Source organism: Mercenaria mercenaria, chromosome 4, assembly GCF_021730395.1.
Source record: "Mercenaria mercenaria strain notata chromosome 4, MADL_Memer_1, whole genome shotgun sequence".
In the NCBI taxonomy this organism is placed as follows: domain Eukaryota; kingdom Metazoa; phylum Mollusca; class Bivalvia; order Venerida; family Veneridae; genus Mercenaria; species Mercenaria mercenaria.
This window is the reverse complement of record NC_069364.1, coordinates 50,191,522-50,208,188: the sequence shown is the minus strand read 5'-3', so window position 1 is coordinate 50,208,188 and position 16,667 is coordinate 50,191,522. Positions and strand designations below refer to the sequence as shown.

Below are 16,667 nucleotides of genomic sequence, written 5' to 3'. Positions count from 1 at the left end.
ACTGGGTGTTACAAAATCCCCTTCACACATTTGCAGGGGTTATCATAATCCCCTCTGTGATTAACATTATAAATATATAGATATCAGTGCTCCAAATTATATTATGTTTGCTAAAGGCATTGTATTTACGTGCTTTATGCAACAGACTTTTAAGTTGTATATAGTTGTATTTGAACTTGATGAAATAAGTAAAAATCACAGAGGGGATTATGATACCCCCTGCAAAAGTATGAAGGGGATTTTGTAACACCCTGTCATTTTTCAGTGAAGGGGATTTTGATCAAGGGGATTTTGATTGTCTCCCTGAAATTCCATCTAACAGTTTTGCATAATTTTACTAACAGATATCATTACAGACCTCTGGTAAGCCAAAGGGCCTCCCTGGCCAAATAGCATTTCTATCTTTAGTTCTAGTGGCCCCTAAAAGGGGCCAAGTGTCCCCATTTGAAACAAAATTGGGAGAGGACCTTATAATAATGCTACAAACTAAGTTTGATGAACATTCTTTAAGCGATTCATGAGCAGAAGTTGTTGAAATGTATTTCTAATTGTGGCTCTAGGGCCCCTAAAAGGGGCTCAAGTGCCCCCATTTGAACAAATTTGATTCATGAAAAGAAGTCTTTTAAAGCCATTATTTTTAGTTCTAGCAGCCCCTAAAAGGGGCCAAGTGCCCCCCATTTGAACAAAATTGGAAGAGGACCTTATAATGATGCTACAGATCTAGTTTGATGAAGATCCATCAGGTGGTTCATTAGAAGTTTTTTACAGGTTTTTTCTATTTTTAGCTCTGTCTGCCCTTTAAAAGGGGCCACGGTGAACTCACAGTGTTGCAATCATACAAAACACATCCCTTATTTTCACATAGATATTGAGATTTATCTAATGAGCACATGTATTGGAAACACAATTTTAATACTGATTGTGTATTGGAATAATGCTAAACTATCTCAGCCGTGACATGTCCTTAAATTTATTAAGACATAACAACATAGGCGGGCTAGCTGTTAAACAAGAGCTGTCACAGGAGACAGCGCGCTCGACTATTTCGATGCTGGATAGTGAAACTGGGCACATCTGAAGAAACTAGAGCTGTCACTGGAGAATGACTCCAATTGTGGATGAAGATATTGCACAATAGCCTGAGTCTATATCAAAAATATCAACTTAAAGTAATAAGAGAGGTAAAGATAAAATGTATCAAAACACTATATAAGTATATCCTAGCAAAAAGGGGCATAATTCATTAAATATTGGTGCCAGAGTTATGCAGCTTGTGTCATATAGTGTGGGTGATGATGCTGAACAACTATTTTAAGTTTGAATCAAATCCATTCAGTAATAACAAGAGACAGAGTGAAAGTGCATCAAAACTTTAACCTAAAATTCTAAGTAAAAAGGGGGAATAATTAATGAAAAATTTGTGCCAGAGTTATGCACCTTGCGTCATATGGTGTGGGTGATGATGTTAACAACTATTTTAAGTTTGAATCAAATCCATTCAGTAATAACAGAGACAGAGTGAAAGTGCATCAAAACTTTAACCTAAAATTCTAAGTAAAAAGGGGAAATAATTCACGAAAAATTGGTGTCAGAGTTATGCACCTTGTGTCATATGATAAGGGTAATGATGTTGAACAATTGTTTAAGTTTGAATCAGATCCATTCAGTAATAACAGAGATAGAGTGAAAGTGCATAAAACTTTAACCTGAAATTCTAAGTAAAAAGGGGAATAATTCATGAAAAATTGTGCCAGAGTTATGCATCTTGTGTCATATGGTGTTGGTGATGATGCTGAACAACTATTTTAAGTTTGAATCAAATCCATTAAGTAATAACAGAGATAGAGTGAAAGTGCATCAAAACTTTAACCTGAAAATCTAAGTGAAAAGGGGGGATAATTCATGAAATATTGGTGCCAGAGTTATGGCCCTTATGTCAGATGATGTGGATGATGATGAGGAATAAGTATTTCAAGTTTGAATTAAATCCATCAAGTAATTACAGAGATAATTTGAAAAAAAGAGAAAGTGCACCAAAACTTTAACCAAGGTGGGGACGCGGAAAGACGCCGACGCCGACGCCGGGGCGAGTAGGATAGCTCTCCTTATACTTCGTATAGTCGAGCTAAAAATAATGTAGACTTTTGCTGTCAAAAGCCACTCATTGTGTATAGTGCAATGAGAAATATTAGTCCAAATAATTGTACTCGAGAGTTGAATATCGTTATATTATTTTGACTTGTCGATATCCACTAGGTAGACAACGTAAAATATCAAAATGTAAAATCGGTCTGCCCGAGGTCTCATTATTTAGACTATGAGAAATATTAGTCCAAATAATTGTACTCGAGAGTTGAATATCGTTATATTATTTTGACTTGTCAATATCTGCCTCCTCTAGGTAGACAACGTAAAATATCAAAATGTAAAATCGGTCTGCCCAAGGTCTCATTATTTAGACTATGAGAAATATATGACCGTAATTCGCAATCTTTGTGTAATTGGGTCATATAGTTTTTGTAACATTTTTCCTAATAGGCGAAGTGCTTAGAATGTTTTAATTAGGCCTAAAAAAATATGTTTGTTTCCTGTAACATGCTGAAAAAAATGTGGGTCGATAGAGGAATTTTTTTTTTTTTTTTAGTAGGTGTCAGAACATTTCAGTTTTTAGTAACCTTATTATCGCCAATTAACTGCCTAAAGTGTGAGTAATCAAATAAAATTGTTGAAAATTTGCTCCCGCCTTTCAATAACAGATGTTGTTCATACAAGTTTTTTTCTACACTGATTCCTTTGTTCAGTAAACATTGTGTAACAGGCAAAGTTCATAGTTTTGCAGACAGACATAGCTTCGGGCCATTTTTGCCAATTAGAGATTTTCGGGGCCACAATTAATCTTTTGTCGCAAATGGCTCAAGTGCAACCGACAGCGTGACCCCTGAACAAGTGGTACTAACATGATAATAGGCTGCTCTTCTATGAATTGTTTATCAATTAACGTTTACACATTGATCAATAAACACCTTTCATAATGAAAGACATTATTGTACTAATACAAACCGCCAGTCGGCACGTGGCGTGATTGACATCTGTCAGTAGGTAATTACCCAGCCAGCATGACTATATCGGCCCGATATAGGTATAATGTCGGAATGTCAGCAAAATGTGCCGATGTAGGGCCGACGTCAGGCCGTTGTGAGTGAGTGAGTTAGGTTTTATGGCGAATCGACACAAAATGATCATATATCGCCGAGATCGGACCGTTGAACTGCCGCAAAATATTGAAATCGGTAGATCTACATCAATCAGTGTAACTATTTCATAAGTCGGATTGACATCGAACCGATATTGGATTCTCTAATATAGCTATATTTTTCAAAATATTATTGATAAACGTGAAAAAGTAATCTAATTGTTTATGTGTGCTAATTTATTAAGCAAATATGATGTATGCCAGAATCAATCAAACTAGGTTCCAAACAAAATTTGTAGATGGTATTTATCAAAACTTTATTGTAATAAAGTGAGGTTATAATTAAGATGCATTTTTACTTTATGTAGAATGCCGCCGTAGAAATATTTATATTTACAAAAAAAGGAATATATAAATATGTTTCAAATTCTGATTGAACAATTTTAATAGTGTTAAGAATATACAGAAAACTTACGTAACTGTATAAAACATGTAGTATATAGTTGTGAAAAATGTTATATCAATAAAATCAAATAACCATCATACACATGGTGCGAGACACATCTGTTCTCAAGTAAATTACTCTGAGAATTTATGAAGTGTATAATTGAAGAAAACTTTGATGAAGCACTGCGTGTCACACTATTTCTCGACAACGATATGATCTGCCAATATCGGACCGTTTTGATGTTGGTCAAATATCGTTTGCCAATGTCGGACCAATGTCATTTTGATGTTGGCCCAATATCGTCTGGCGACGTCGGGCCGACATCATTCCTATTTGCAGCCAATATTGAAGCCGATATCGGGCCTTTATAGACAACGACTTCGGTTTGATATCGGGCCGATATAGAATGCTGGCTGGGTAGTATATGACGCTCCGCCTACTGCCATACTTCGGCTTGTGGCGGCGAACAGTATTGAAATTTACCGAGATTTTGATTGGCAAGGGGCAGAACTTTTGAACTCGATACACATCAAAGAAAACCTCGATTTTCGCTGGTGAAAACCCGGAACCTCGAGTCTACCGACAAACAGGCTTTTCGCCATGTTGTTTCATGTCGACGGAACCAGGAACGCTCATTACTATGCGCGACGAGGTCGGGTACAACTAAATTATTCCTATAATTAATAAAGATATGATCAGAATCTCGAATTTCGGCCCATAAAAAAATTGCGATCGGTGGTAAAAACTTACGGTCGGTCAGGTTACAGGAAACAGACATATTTTTTTTTTTTAGGCCTTACTGTAGTTATGCATAACCGGCGCAGTCGCTTTTTCATCTGTCATGTTTTAAATCGACCGCTAATGTCTGCACCAATAGCACTTCTTTACCTGAAAATACGCCAAAGTACACATTTAGGAGACATGCACTGAAAGTATGGCGTCATTCAGACATGGGAGGCCGAAGTAAACAACATCTAAACTAAATGAATATTTAAACGCATGCAATGTTGCCATATCCTTGCATAGATAATCAGACACTTGTTAAGTTATGTACAGATTTTGGTGAACACTGACTGAAATTTATATTTACTAATGAAGCAGACACCACAACAATGTTCAGTCATCTGTTTCTTGGTCTTCAAGAGGTACAAACGATTCGCAAATACCCTAGAATTGCCAGAAGACATCGGAGGTCTAGGGAGAAAACAAAAAATCTGTGGTTTGACGTTCACATCAATCAATGATGCTTTGGATAGCCTCTTGATGAAGCCACAATGTCGTTTACGTCGTTGAAATATGAGCTCCGTGTGCCAGGTTCGTGCAAGTGACTATTTTCGAGAAGGCATAACTTCTGACTGTATGATCATATTAACGTCAAATTTGAAGCGAAATTAGTGAATAGATTGCGAATCATGAGTGTGTATTTCTTGCTTTGCTTCATTTAAGTGTGTTAAAGCCAGAGACAACGTCTACGTTATTTTTTAATAGCTCATACTTGCTAGATATGTAGACTGACACATACCTTGAAAAACTATAAACAGCATACATTCTGAGGATGAATGCTTTGTTATTTCACTCAGTAATTCACAAGACACAGGGCTTAAGCTAGGCTAAGATTTTAGGGAGAAGTCACTTCTCCCTCAGCTAAGATTAGGGAGAAGTGGAGAGATTTTAGGGAGAAGTGGCGAGATTTTAGGGAAAATGGGAAAGATTTTAGCACCATGACATGCAAGTTGAAAAAGGAACTAATTATGCTTAATATAAGTTACTATTTTTATTATTTCCTGTCTTTGTTTATTAATTTAAAGTAAATAACAAATTCACTGAAAATGTCAGTGATTTTGTTTTCTTATCATTTTAAACCTTGTGAATCTAATGTGCTTGAACTGCAAATTCAAGTTTTTTTTCACCCTTGCAATGATTGCCCAAACCAAGAAAACCCTTTAAATATGAAAAGAATTTAAAAAAAAAAGTTAATTCCATATCAGCAAAAAATAAATCAAGCCCCCAAAGTCAGTCACTTTAAATAACAAGTGTACTGTATGAATTAAATACATGTCAATAGCAGTGACATCACTATGACATCACACAGAATACACCTCTTCTTTGATCTGCTGGTGTCTCTTTGATATGCTGGTGTCGGCACACATTAAAAGAAACAGTTGTCAAACAGGTTTAATCCAGTTTCTGATGGCAGGTGTCAAAAATTTGCGTTAATTTCAGTTACGTTATTTTATTCACAGAAAGTGTCAGTGATAATATTATGTTTCTAAAGTTTTGGTTTTGAAAAATACGAGTAAAATTATACATAAATTGTTCATATATTTAGCTTATAATATAATACCTATATGGCATGTTATTAAGCAATCTGATTTGCCGACTTAGTCAAGAGGCATCGGTCATTGTAGGTCAACAAAATGAGCACTGAAAAACTGTTATTTGAACTGAAAAACAAACCATTTTTAAAATTAAAATTTCTTTAATGTAAAAATCAACATAATACTTTGCAAATTCATAACTTTATCATGACATCACAGTACATTTGGGGTTCTAATTGATCAATCAGAGAACTGCATTTTCGAGTACCTGCCAGTTTCCACTTGGGTATAACGAAGTATATTTACAATGAACATATAGTAAAATGTAATCATTACCCAAGTGAAAATAAGTATCATTCCGCAATGTTTTGGACATGTTAAAAATATGAATACTTAACAAATTTTTGTTGCAACAAAAATTGTGAACTCACATAAAACTGACAATTTCATGAAGTTATGAAATCACAAGCAGATTTTAAAAATGGCCAGAAATTAATGCCTTATTTTTTGGTAGCCAGAACTACGCCAATGCATGCACTTAGAATTTGCCAGATGTGCATTCCAGTAACTGTTATTGTGCATTGGTATGTGGTGCTGAATGAAAACACATACAGCTGCGTAAGTGATGTCATCAATAGTGAAAAACAAATGGCTCATACAAGTCAGTGACTTTCTTCAGGTATGAAATAACATGTGTTGCACAAAATCCTGCACAAAAGAAAATTTGCTTAATTTTCTTAAATAATTTAGTCTTTTTCTTTTTCAAATTTAATCATTTAATCATGTCTAGAAGACTGAAATATGTAAAATACCCCAGTTTGTTTAGATGTGGATTTTAAACTTATAATGGAAAAAATGACCAAAGCTATCCTGTACACCCTAAACTAGCACATGTGTAAACAATGGCATGGAGAGAAAAAACACATGAATTTCTATTAAAAGCTAAATGTTAAAAAAATAATGGCTGCTTTCTGTTTGATATACAGAAAAAAAAGTACTAAATTTCATTCCTTTGAATTGGAATGCAGGAAATATTAGTCAGCTATCCCATGTATCCGCTATACCCTAAAGCACTGTACATATTTCCCATTCAAAAAATGACAAAATCAATGACGTAGCAAATAGTAACGTTGGAAAGGACGTAAACTACGCAAATTACGTCCTTGACGTTGGCGACGGCATATTGTGATTCTGTCGAAATACAACTTCATATTAGAGCTACAAACGTTTTTTTATTTAACAAAATATTGATTTCACATTTTTCCAATAGTTTAGGTCATTTTGTTAATGTAAACATATACAGCCCTTTGACATTAATCCGGAGGAGTCTAATTCAGATGAGCCTACTTTTGTATTTGTTTTGCCTTTTATTTTTTGACATTTTGGCGCGGTTTTGATCATTCTGTAAAACGCATTGTATACGTAATACTTTCATAAGCGTCTAATAAAGCACCTGCTTCCCGGAAGCGGAAATTCTATGTTGCTATACCGGTTACTAACGGCGCTCTTCTTTCCATTTAATTGCCAATTAGCACCTTTTGTAATCTAATTGTCTCAGTTTATTCGTTTACGGACATTAAAAAACAAAAATGATGGGCAGCAGAAAAGGTGCGCTCACAAGTACAGTTGATACAATCAAGAGAGACATTAATGAAATATGTCAGGGCGGAAATTATTACGTGACAGAAGAAATTGGAAACGAATTTAACACAATCGCAAATGGGTTAGATCACTTGAAACTAGATGGATATTTAATGAACACATCCACTGACTGGCAAAAAGGTTTCGATTCAACACAAGTTACAGCTCATAACTCAAGTAAGTATATTTTTACACAAAGTTAAGTACATATGCATACCGTTTTGTTTACATAGGTTATGTTATCTTGATGACTGCTTCTGAATTTCAAACACGTATTCAACAATGATGCATGAAATTTTTTTGGGTAAGCTCTCACCCGTCCTGTACTCCAACCAGCTGACAGTCAATATTTCTTTTACCTTTTTAAACAAACTGTATGCACAGGTTTTAAACTAAACATGACCCAGTGGACTAGTGCACTGATTTCTGTTCCTTTTTCTTTAGCCATATCTTTGGGTTCGCTTTCCATGCGAATAATCTTTTCACTCATTTTTTTAAAAACATTTTTATTTTTCGTTTAACTTGAGAAAATTGTTATTATCAAGAAATATTATATTGAAAAGAAAACAGATTGCTCCGCGGCACTGACAGAAAAGACCATCATAAAAACAACCGCTTTAGACCATGACTGTTGATGAGAATGTATCTCTAATGACCATAGGTGATACAATCTGTGTCTTAGCTCTGTTGGTATAAGTTTGACTGAGCTCGGATGTCACGGTTCTCATATTCCTTGGACCAGGAAATCATGTTCAAAATCTTAAAGTAAATAATCTTTACATATTTTCATAGTATATTTACTTTTTGTTGATACGATATTAATTGGAAAATTAGAAAACATTTTAAAAATGTAACAGAACATGACCGAGACCTACCGGTACCGGTATGCTAAGGTTGCTTTAAATGGCAGATTTATATCGGCTGCAAGTGGCAGAGGTTGGGAAGGGCAGACCCCTCCCCAACCCCCCACCCCCAGAGTGCCTTTGCATATGTGTGCTGTTTAATCACATAATCAAAGAATTGTGGATAAATTGTCCATGATATTATGGCTAAAGAAACTTTCCATCAGAGACAAATTTCAATGTCTAGAAATATTACTGCCAAATGAAGCTAAATCTAGTAAAATTACCACTTAACTATTTATGTGCATTTAAAGTTATTTAAATTATATTTAATTAAGAAATAGTAAATATGTTCCTATATTTTATCAGTTAATGAAATATGGGCAGGAGTTTGGATGCGTAATAATTAAATCACGAGTGCGTAGCACGAGTGCTTTAATTATTCACATCCAAACAACTGCCCATGTTTTATTAATTGATAAAATTATTGGAACATATTTATTATTTCGATTCTAACAACGCAAATAATTCGCATTTTACAGTACTACATTTTCAGCGTAATAGGTCATTCGGGTCATATGCTGTTACAATTTACCCCCTATGGTTAGAAAGTGTTGCATAGCTAATGGAACGTATAGATATTTGTTTCTTTTTTGTCAGAATTTTGAGAAGTATTCATAAATTAGTAATCTAACAGCTCGCATACTAATTATGAACAGAATCATCAAATTAGGCGAGTTGACCCTGTGTTACGAGTGACGAGCTTAACTTTTATATGACGTCATATCATTATGACGTCATACTTTATGTCATACATTTATGACGTCACCGCTGAATCATAATTAAGCTAATTGAATTCTCTCGTAGAGATCAGAACGTGTTTTACGGACCTACACATAAGTCAGTATGACTTTTTATTATATTTGTGTTTTTTAAAATGCTGTTTTCAAGCGTTTGGCCCTGAAATAATTCGTATGTAATGGAACTGAAGTAGAATCTCTTATGTTACAATCTTAGGGGGGTGAAATGTAACAGCCAACCATATTTTATCGTAGATTCATGTATAGGCGATTTCGCTATATGTTTATATAGCAATTGCTGCGGATCGTGTTAGAATTAATAATTATATTTCTCATTTGAAGGAATTATGACAATAATTGTCAATAATTCCATGTACGTTTCCTGGGCATTTTGTTCAAAATTACTAAATTAATGGATTCAATTATCATCCAGAATAAAGAATAACATTTTTTTTTATCTTATTTTGGCCAAAATTAATACTTCTAAATATGGTAGTGATTACTGTAAAATAATTGGGAGATAAATGTTTGTGGATTTCATGGTGAGTGTATCAAACCTGGAAATTAAATCCCAACTTAAGAATAAAATTTCTATTCAATTTATCTTCAGAATTTGAAATCCATGAATGTTAATCCTAATTCTAATGAAATAACTATTTTAAGCAAAGCCATAAATTTTTGTGACCACAAAGTTAAATGATTTCACAGTTGTCGGCAATCAGGGCTTTTTGTGAGGAAAACTCATGAGGTAATTCTGACTTATTCAAAACACTAGTACTGCATCCACAGAAATTTGTTCAGACTGCTTGCAGTCAAATTCTGCTCTGACAAGGAGTCATTATTTTATCAGACAGATCATGAGTCTGATTACTACTGTGTATCCTGTAGAAATATACAATTAAACTGTTAACAGTTATGACTATGAGGTGCTTTTAAAATGTCTTATTAGCAGTTGACTGGTGTAGATAAGTTTAGAGGAGAATCCAGATATATAAGAATATATACAGTACCTTATCATTTTACAAATACACTTACTGGTTCTTTAAAGGGCTAACATAAAAAGTGAAATTGAATATGTCAAATTTGAAATTAAAAAAAAAATACTGTGATCTTTTTCATTTTATATTCTACAGACAGTGGAGTAGTGGTCTGGCTGTTTTAACTCAAAGTCGGCAACGTTTTCATCTTTAGACATTAGTACTGTTTTTCCCAGGATTAAACTATCAAAATTTTTGCATTTTGTCTTTTTATTACTATGGCAAAATTTAATTTTAGATGCAAGAAATGTATTGGATTCCCTGGCAGCAACTCTGTTTGATTACAAAAGCAAGATGGGGAACACTGCCGTATCATCCTGCCAGGAGAATGAGATCAGAGAGAGACATCACTGGGCACTTAACAGTCTTAAACGTGCAGAACAGGTACTCTTCTGTAATTTTTTTTTTTTTTTTTTTTAAACATGACCTTTTATAACTCTTACCCTGCTAAGGTTTTAAAATGGACTACTCTGTCTTTCAGTTTGGACATTAACATTTATAGTTCATAGGGGTATTCACTGACTGAACAGTGCAGATCATGATCAGAGTGCACGGATGTGCAGGCTGATCTTGATCTGCAGTGGTTGCAAAGGCAGATACAATTGCTGCTAGTATACGCTAAGAGTTAAAAACTAATGTTTTAATTTGAAGAAAAACATTTTTTTGCTTACTTTTGTTGTATCTTACATTTTGACTTGGGTTTTGGGTCTAACAACTTTTAATAGCAACAGGTTATTGTCTGAAAATATATGATTTACTAGACAGTTGTTTCTTTTCTTTATAAATTTTCTTAATTCTCACAATTGTTTGAGCAGGATATGGCACCATTCACTTATGGAGCAGCAGACAGAGTCCGTCAGTTTGGGGATCACATAGGTGTAACCGACCGCTATACAGGGTACAGAAACAACCTCACCAGGGGTACCAGAGAGCCTTTCAAATTGGGTACCAACTGGATGGACAAAAACACTCAGGGAGGGCATCTTAGAAGCAGTTTTAGCAGAGCCAACAGTTTGTACCTTGTTATTTCACAGTCAAAATTAAGACCCAAAACCCCTTGCAGGAATTGTTTTAAGACAACTACATAATATGTATACAGTCGAACTTCGTTTGCGCAAACTCAGATAATTTAAACACCACCCTTTGCTTGAACTCATTGTCAAGTCCCGGCAAAATCCCTATGTCGTTTATTGTTTTAGTGGAGCAGACTACCACAACTTGCCGGTCCCTTCGAATATCAAGTTCGAGCGAACAAGGTTGAACTGTATACAAATATAGCTATATAATCTGAAGAAGAAAAGGTATATTGCCTTCTTCTCAAACTCACTGATGTCAGTTTAATACCATTTGAACAAAAATTACAGTCAAGATGATTTATTTGCAAACTGTTTTGTTCTAATCGTAATCAGGTGAAATAAACAAAATGAAAAGATGATTTTTTTTTCTGCTGTAATATTGAAATAACCCCGTAAAATCATTTGTTTTCCTTTTCAGCATTTGCTGGTCCAACAATGACTGAAGCCAGGACAGTGGCAGCTCCTGCAAGCGCCAAAGTCAGATTTGGGACAACTCAGCCTGGCAGAGTTGATGTCAAAGGTATTAATTATGCAGAGTACTGTACAAGCTAGCTAGCTAGGGGTTTTAATTGTTGAGTTTTATCTCCACATTATTTCTGTGGATGAACTCAAAAACTGGGATTGAAATTTGTATAATACATAAAAAACTAGTATATTCTACAAATTTAGTTCACTTGTGAGCACCATAATAAACATATTCACTTGTGTCTGCGCCACTGGTGAAAATATTGCATATGGTGTTCACTTGGTGAAATGTATTTCGATGCTACACTGAAACAAACAAATTTTCTTCTTATTTTATGTATTTTCAATAATTTAAACCAAATTATACCCAGTTTACCCATGAACTGTCTCTAGCCTTGCATCATAACATAATAATGTCATAAGGTCACAAGATCAATATGTAGAAAACTGTCAAATAGTTCTATTTATAATAAATAGATTTTTTGTGCAATTTCTCTCTTACATTACTTAAATAATATTATTCAAACAAAAATTATTTGTTTCTCTTAGTTATCCATATTATACTTTAACAAGGTCCATAGCTCTTGCACCAACATTTCATGAATTATTCTTTTTTCTTACTGGTACAGATTGTTTGCCCAATATAAATAAGTTCTTTCAGTATCTTTAATTTTTCTTGTTTTGCCCCTTTTCAGTTGAACATAAAAAAATGCAGTTTGCTGCAGCCTCTGGTAGATATTGTTTTAGCATAAAAGAAATGTCTGGGCTTACTTTACATACAAATATAGCTACATTGGAACCAGAGAGTCATGATGACCCTGAATCGCTCACTTGAGTAATATGAGCCACATGTTTAAAATGGCACACTGATGCTAAAATATTAGAAAGTAGGTCAGTAGGTCACATTCATGGTTGCTGAAAGTCAGTTTTAAGATCGGTGTGCAAAACTGTACATGTCATCCATATTTCAAGGCTGTATCTTAAAAAACAAGAAAGTAGGTCAGTAGGTCAAGGTCACAGTCAAGTGACCCCTAATCTAGAGGCAATGACCTAGAGGCAATGCTACATACCAAATATCAAAGGCCTAGGCCTTGATCCTTCAGACAAGAAGATTTTTTTCCCCCTATATAAATCTATGTTAAATTTGGGACCCCCAGGGCAGAGCCTCTTTTCACCCCAGGGGCATAATTTGAACAACTTGGGTAGAGGACCACAAGGCAATGCTACATATCAAACATCAAAAGCCTAGGCCTTGCAGTTTCAGGCAAGAAACTTTTTAAAGTTTTTGTCCTGTATAAGTCTATGTAAAACTCAGGACCCCACCCCCTGGTTATAATTTGAACAATTTTGGTAGAGGACCACAAGGCAATGATACATACCAAATATCAAAGACCTAGGTTGTGTGGTTTTAGACAAGAAGATTTTTAAAGTTTTTTTCTATATAAAGTCTATGTAAAACTTGTGATGCCTGGGGCGGGGCCTCTTTTCACCCCAGGGACACAATTTGAACAATCCTTGTAGAGGACCATTAGATGATGTCACATGCCAAATATCAAGGCTCTATGCCTTGCAGTTTTGGACAAGAAGACTTTTTAAGTTTTTCCTTTTGGTTGCCATGGCAACCAGAGTTCTGCATGGAATTCAATTCTTTGAACAATTTTGAAAGGGGGCCACCCAAGGATAATTCCTGTGAAGTTTGGTGTAATTCTGCCCAGTGGTTTTCAAGAAGATCTTTTTAGAAATTGTTGACGGACCCACGACTGACAACGGACACAAAAGCTTGAACCACGAGCCTTCGACTCAGGTGAGCTGAGTAATTTTTACCTGCATTTAACTGAAACTTACTGCAAGTATCAAAATAGTTCTTACCTGGTATTGTATTTATTATATCTGTACATAACAGCTCTGTTTAATTATATCTCATTTGCAGGTTATCAGACAGTTGACAGTCTATACCCACGTAGTAACACAATGTTTGTTGACGATGCTGCCAGCCGAAGTCAGGCACTGGCCAGCCTAAAAGCTGCAAATGCTTTAAATGCTAGTACCTCAGTTTCTCAAGCTTTCACCGCCATGCCGAGAGGTCACAAAAACCTGTCGGTCCAAGAGCAGGCTGGAATCAACACTACTTACCCTGGAAGAACAGAGTACATGACACGGTACAAATCTCCACCTCAAGATGTACGAACAAGCGACTTTATTGTCAATCCAACTCCTAATTTCATGTTGCATGGACGACCACTTGGACTTACAACATACACTCCAAGCTTTACTGAATATCAAACAAGATATGAATGGCCTGATGGAAATAAAATAGTAAAATTGCCCTGGAGAAGAAACTAAAGTGGCACCTTAAAATTATCAGTATTGCTTTCTGCCAAAGACTTTCTGTGTCACATTTTGTATGCAATAAAAAGAATGGACAGAATTATTTTCTTGAACTATGATCTGTATGAGATTTTTAAAGTGTTTAAACCACATTTATATAGGAGAGATGGTGTTTGTAAACAAATCCATTATATTTTCTATTTTTAGAACTGATAAGACAAAAACCGGGTGGCAGACGCCGAGCGTCTATGTTTTTTTTGTAAACAGTGATGTTTTTCTAACGGCTTAAACTTTCTTAAAACACAAATAATATCAATAGTTTTTTGATCAATGGAAAGTGTATAAAACAAGCAATTTATTGATTACTTTTGATCATAATTTCGAAATTAAATGGATTAATTATGAACGCTTAACTTACAGTGTTTTTTCAAAAAGTTTGGAGGATCGCTACGCCATTAAAATCTTATGTCATTTAAAACGGTTACTCATTTTAAAAAGATATTTAAATGGGAAAATATGAAAATCGTAAGCATTTCAAAACTTTTTGAATTTTTAAAATCCATAAATGAGCGAAAAAGTTATTAAAAATTAAAAATTCAGATCCCATACACAAACGATGTAAAAACATTTGTTTTACCCACCACCAGATAAACAGGTATTTATGCGTGACGTCATGGCGATCTCTCCTATTTAAAGACAGACTTACTTTCTGAATGTTCAATACCTTTTTATGCATATCTGTTGATTTGTGAATGAAATTGAAAACATTTCTTGAAAAAAAAAAAAAGTGAAATTAAATTGTAAGTGAAAAAAGAAATGGTATTTCAATTTTTGTTCTTTTTCTTTTTTCGAAATTACTACTGTTTAAGAAAATTATTGCAAATTTTCTAAACATAGTTACATGGTAATGACAAACTGTAATCTGGCTAGACAGTTTAAGAACTTTACTTACTATTATTTTGTAGTGAATACAATTTACATATCAGTACACATAAACAGAAGAGTTCTGCATGTTTTTGTTAATAGTTATTCAGACATTCAGATCCATGACATATTTATTTTCAAACAATAATAAAATCTTATCATAACTTATTTTTTTAGCTGCTAAAGCAGACATGTTTGTTCTATCAGTATTAATAAATATTTTCATGTTGTTAGACCAGTTAACTGTGATAAATCTGTTTTAATTATATGTTATATACAATGCACTTTAACATAAAATGATATATTTATATAAGTAGAAAAATATACAAGTTGATTTTAGATCTGAGAATCAGTATTCAGAGAGACGTTATTCCAGTATCAATCTGATATGTAAAACATATCATGGAAGTCTTTAAGAATTCTGTTTTCAAGCAAATGTTTTCTTGTAATTTAGTATTTTGCCTTTCGACAAGAGAACAGATTGCTTCAATCCAGTTTAACTTCTTTTATAAGTGAACGAAAAGGTGTTTTTATAGAGTATTTTTTAAATGCATTGTTATTTCTAATTATGTTTTGATAATAAATCTGTCATGAGAAAAACTATAGAGAACTGACTTGCATAATATGTTTTATAGTACAGGCACATGTATACTGTGCAATCATTTAACTGTGTTGGCCTAAGATTTCTAGGTTTCTTCCAAAATGGCAATTTCTTAAGGACATACATTGGTGTATTATTGAAGTTATGATAAATGAGAAATTTACTTGTTTGCTTGGATTTAAGCTTAAGGATTGAAGCAAGAAATGAAGTCCCTGAAAATTAATTCACCACAAATAATGTTTTCACAGAAATGCATTTTGTATGGATCCATTTCCCTGAATTTTCATCCATCTAAATCACTAACTAATTTTGCTACTGCTTTATTTTATACATACAGGATATAAGACAGATATTATTATAGTTAGTCATTAACATTTTGTAGAGCAATTAAAATGATGCCTGACTTTTTCTATTATTATTACCTAAAGCATTTGTTTTATATGTGAAGTTATGTGCTTTTTATATTTTTGAAGAGTATTTGTTAAAGTTTTTGACATTGTTTGTAAATACATTAGGATATCAACTGTGTTTTCCATTTTTAATTGCAGACATTGAATAAATTGATACTTTTTGGCTTGTATAAAATCATACATATTTAAATTAAAATGATTTTAAAGTGCATTATTTATTTTATGAAGTCACAAAAAGAAGTCCAAAAGTGTCAATTTATTAAATTTCTGTTCCATTTTGTTGTGTTTTAAGTGGTCACAGTAATCCTGCACTTTTGTGTGAATTTTGCACTTTCTATCTATACTCTTGTTTACATTTGTAGATCAGGTCGACGTTTAAAGGTATCCTAAAAAAATATAAAACAAAAAAGTGAACGGTTTTGTACTTTTTCTTGTAATCGTCGTTATTTGGTGATTGGGTGTTTATATTACTTTAGCCGCAATGGTCTGTATTGCCAGAGACAGGGATCAAACTTCAATGCAATTTGTTCAAAGAAGCCCAAATGGGCTAAAGCTGCTCACCTAAGGAGGTCCACAACCATTTC

The 16,667-nt window shown here is 34.0% G+C and overlaps 1 protein-coding gene across 1 annotated transcript; it reads left to right on the top strand.

Moving 5' to 3' along the window:
* Positions 1 to 7,128: 7,128 nt before the first annotated feature.
* LOC123551643 (uncharacterized) lies at positions 7,129 to 16,497 on the top strand. Its single transcript, XM_045340724.2, has 5 exons — positions 7,129 to 7,777; positions 10,518 to 10,663; positions 11,095 to 11,290; positions 11,774 to 11,875; positions 13,751 to 16,497. The coding sequence occupies exons 1-5, from the start codon at positions 7,549 to 7,551 to the stop codon at positions 14,161 to 14,163; spliced, it is 1,086 nt and encodes a 361-aa protein (XP_045196659.2). The 5' UTR covers positions 7,129 to 7,548; the 3' UTR covers positions 14,164 to 16,497.
* Positions 16,498 to 16,667: the final 170 nt, after the last annotated feature.

What these genes read in the sequence shown, in the direction of transcription:
- LOC123551643 (XM_045340724.2), top strand. Translation starts at nt 7,549, where the DNA reads ATGATGGGCAGCAGAAAAGGTGCGCTCACAAGTACAGTTGATACAATC. An exon ending in AGTTACAGCTCATAACTCAA is followed by an intron (nt 7,778 to 10,517) that starts GTAAGTATATTT and finishes ATTTAATTTTAG; the next exon opens with ATGCAAGAAATGTATTGGAT. An exon ending in GTCTTAAACGTGCAGAACAG is followed by an intron (nt 10,664 to 11,094) that starts GTACTCTTCTGT and finishes TTGTTTGAGCAG; the next exon opens with GATATGGCACCATTCACTTA.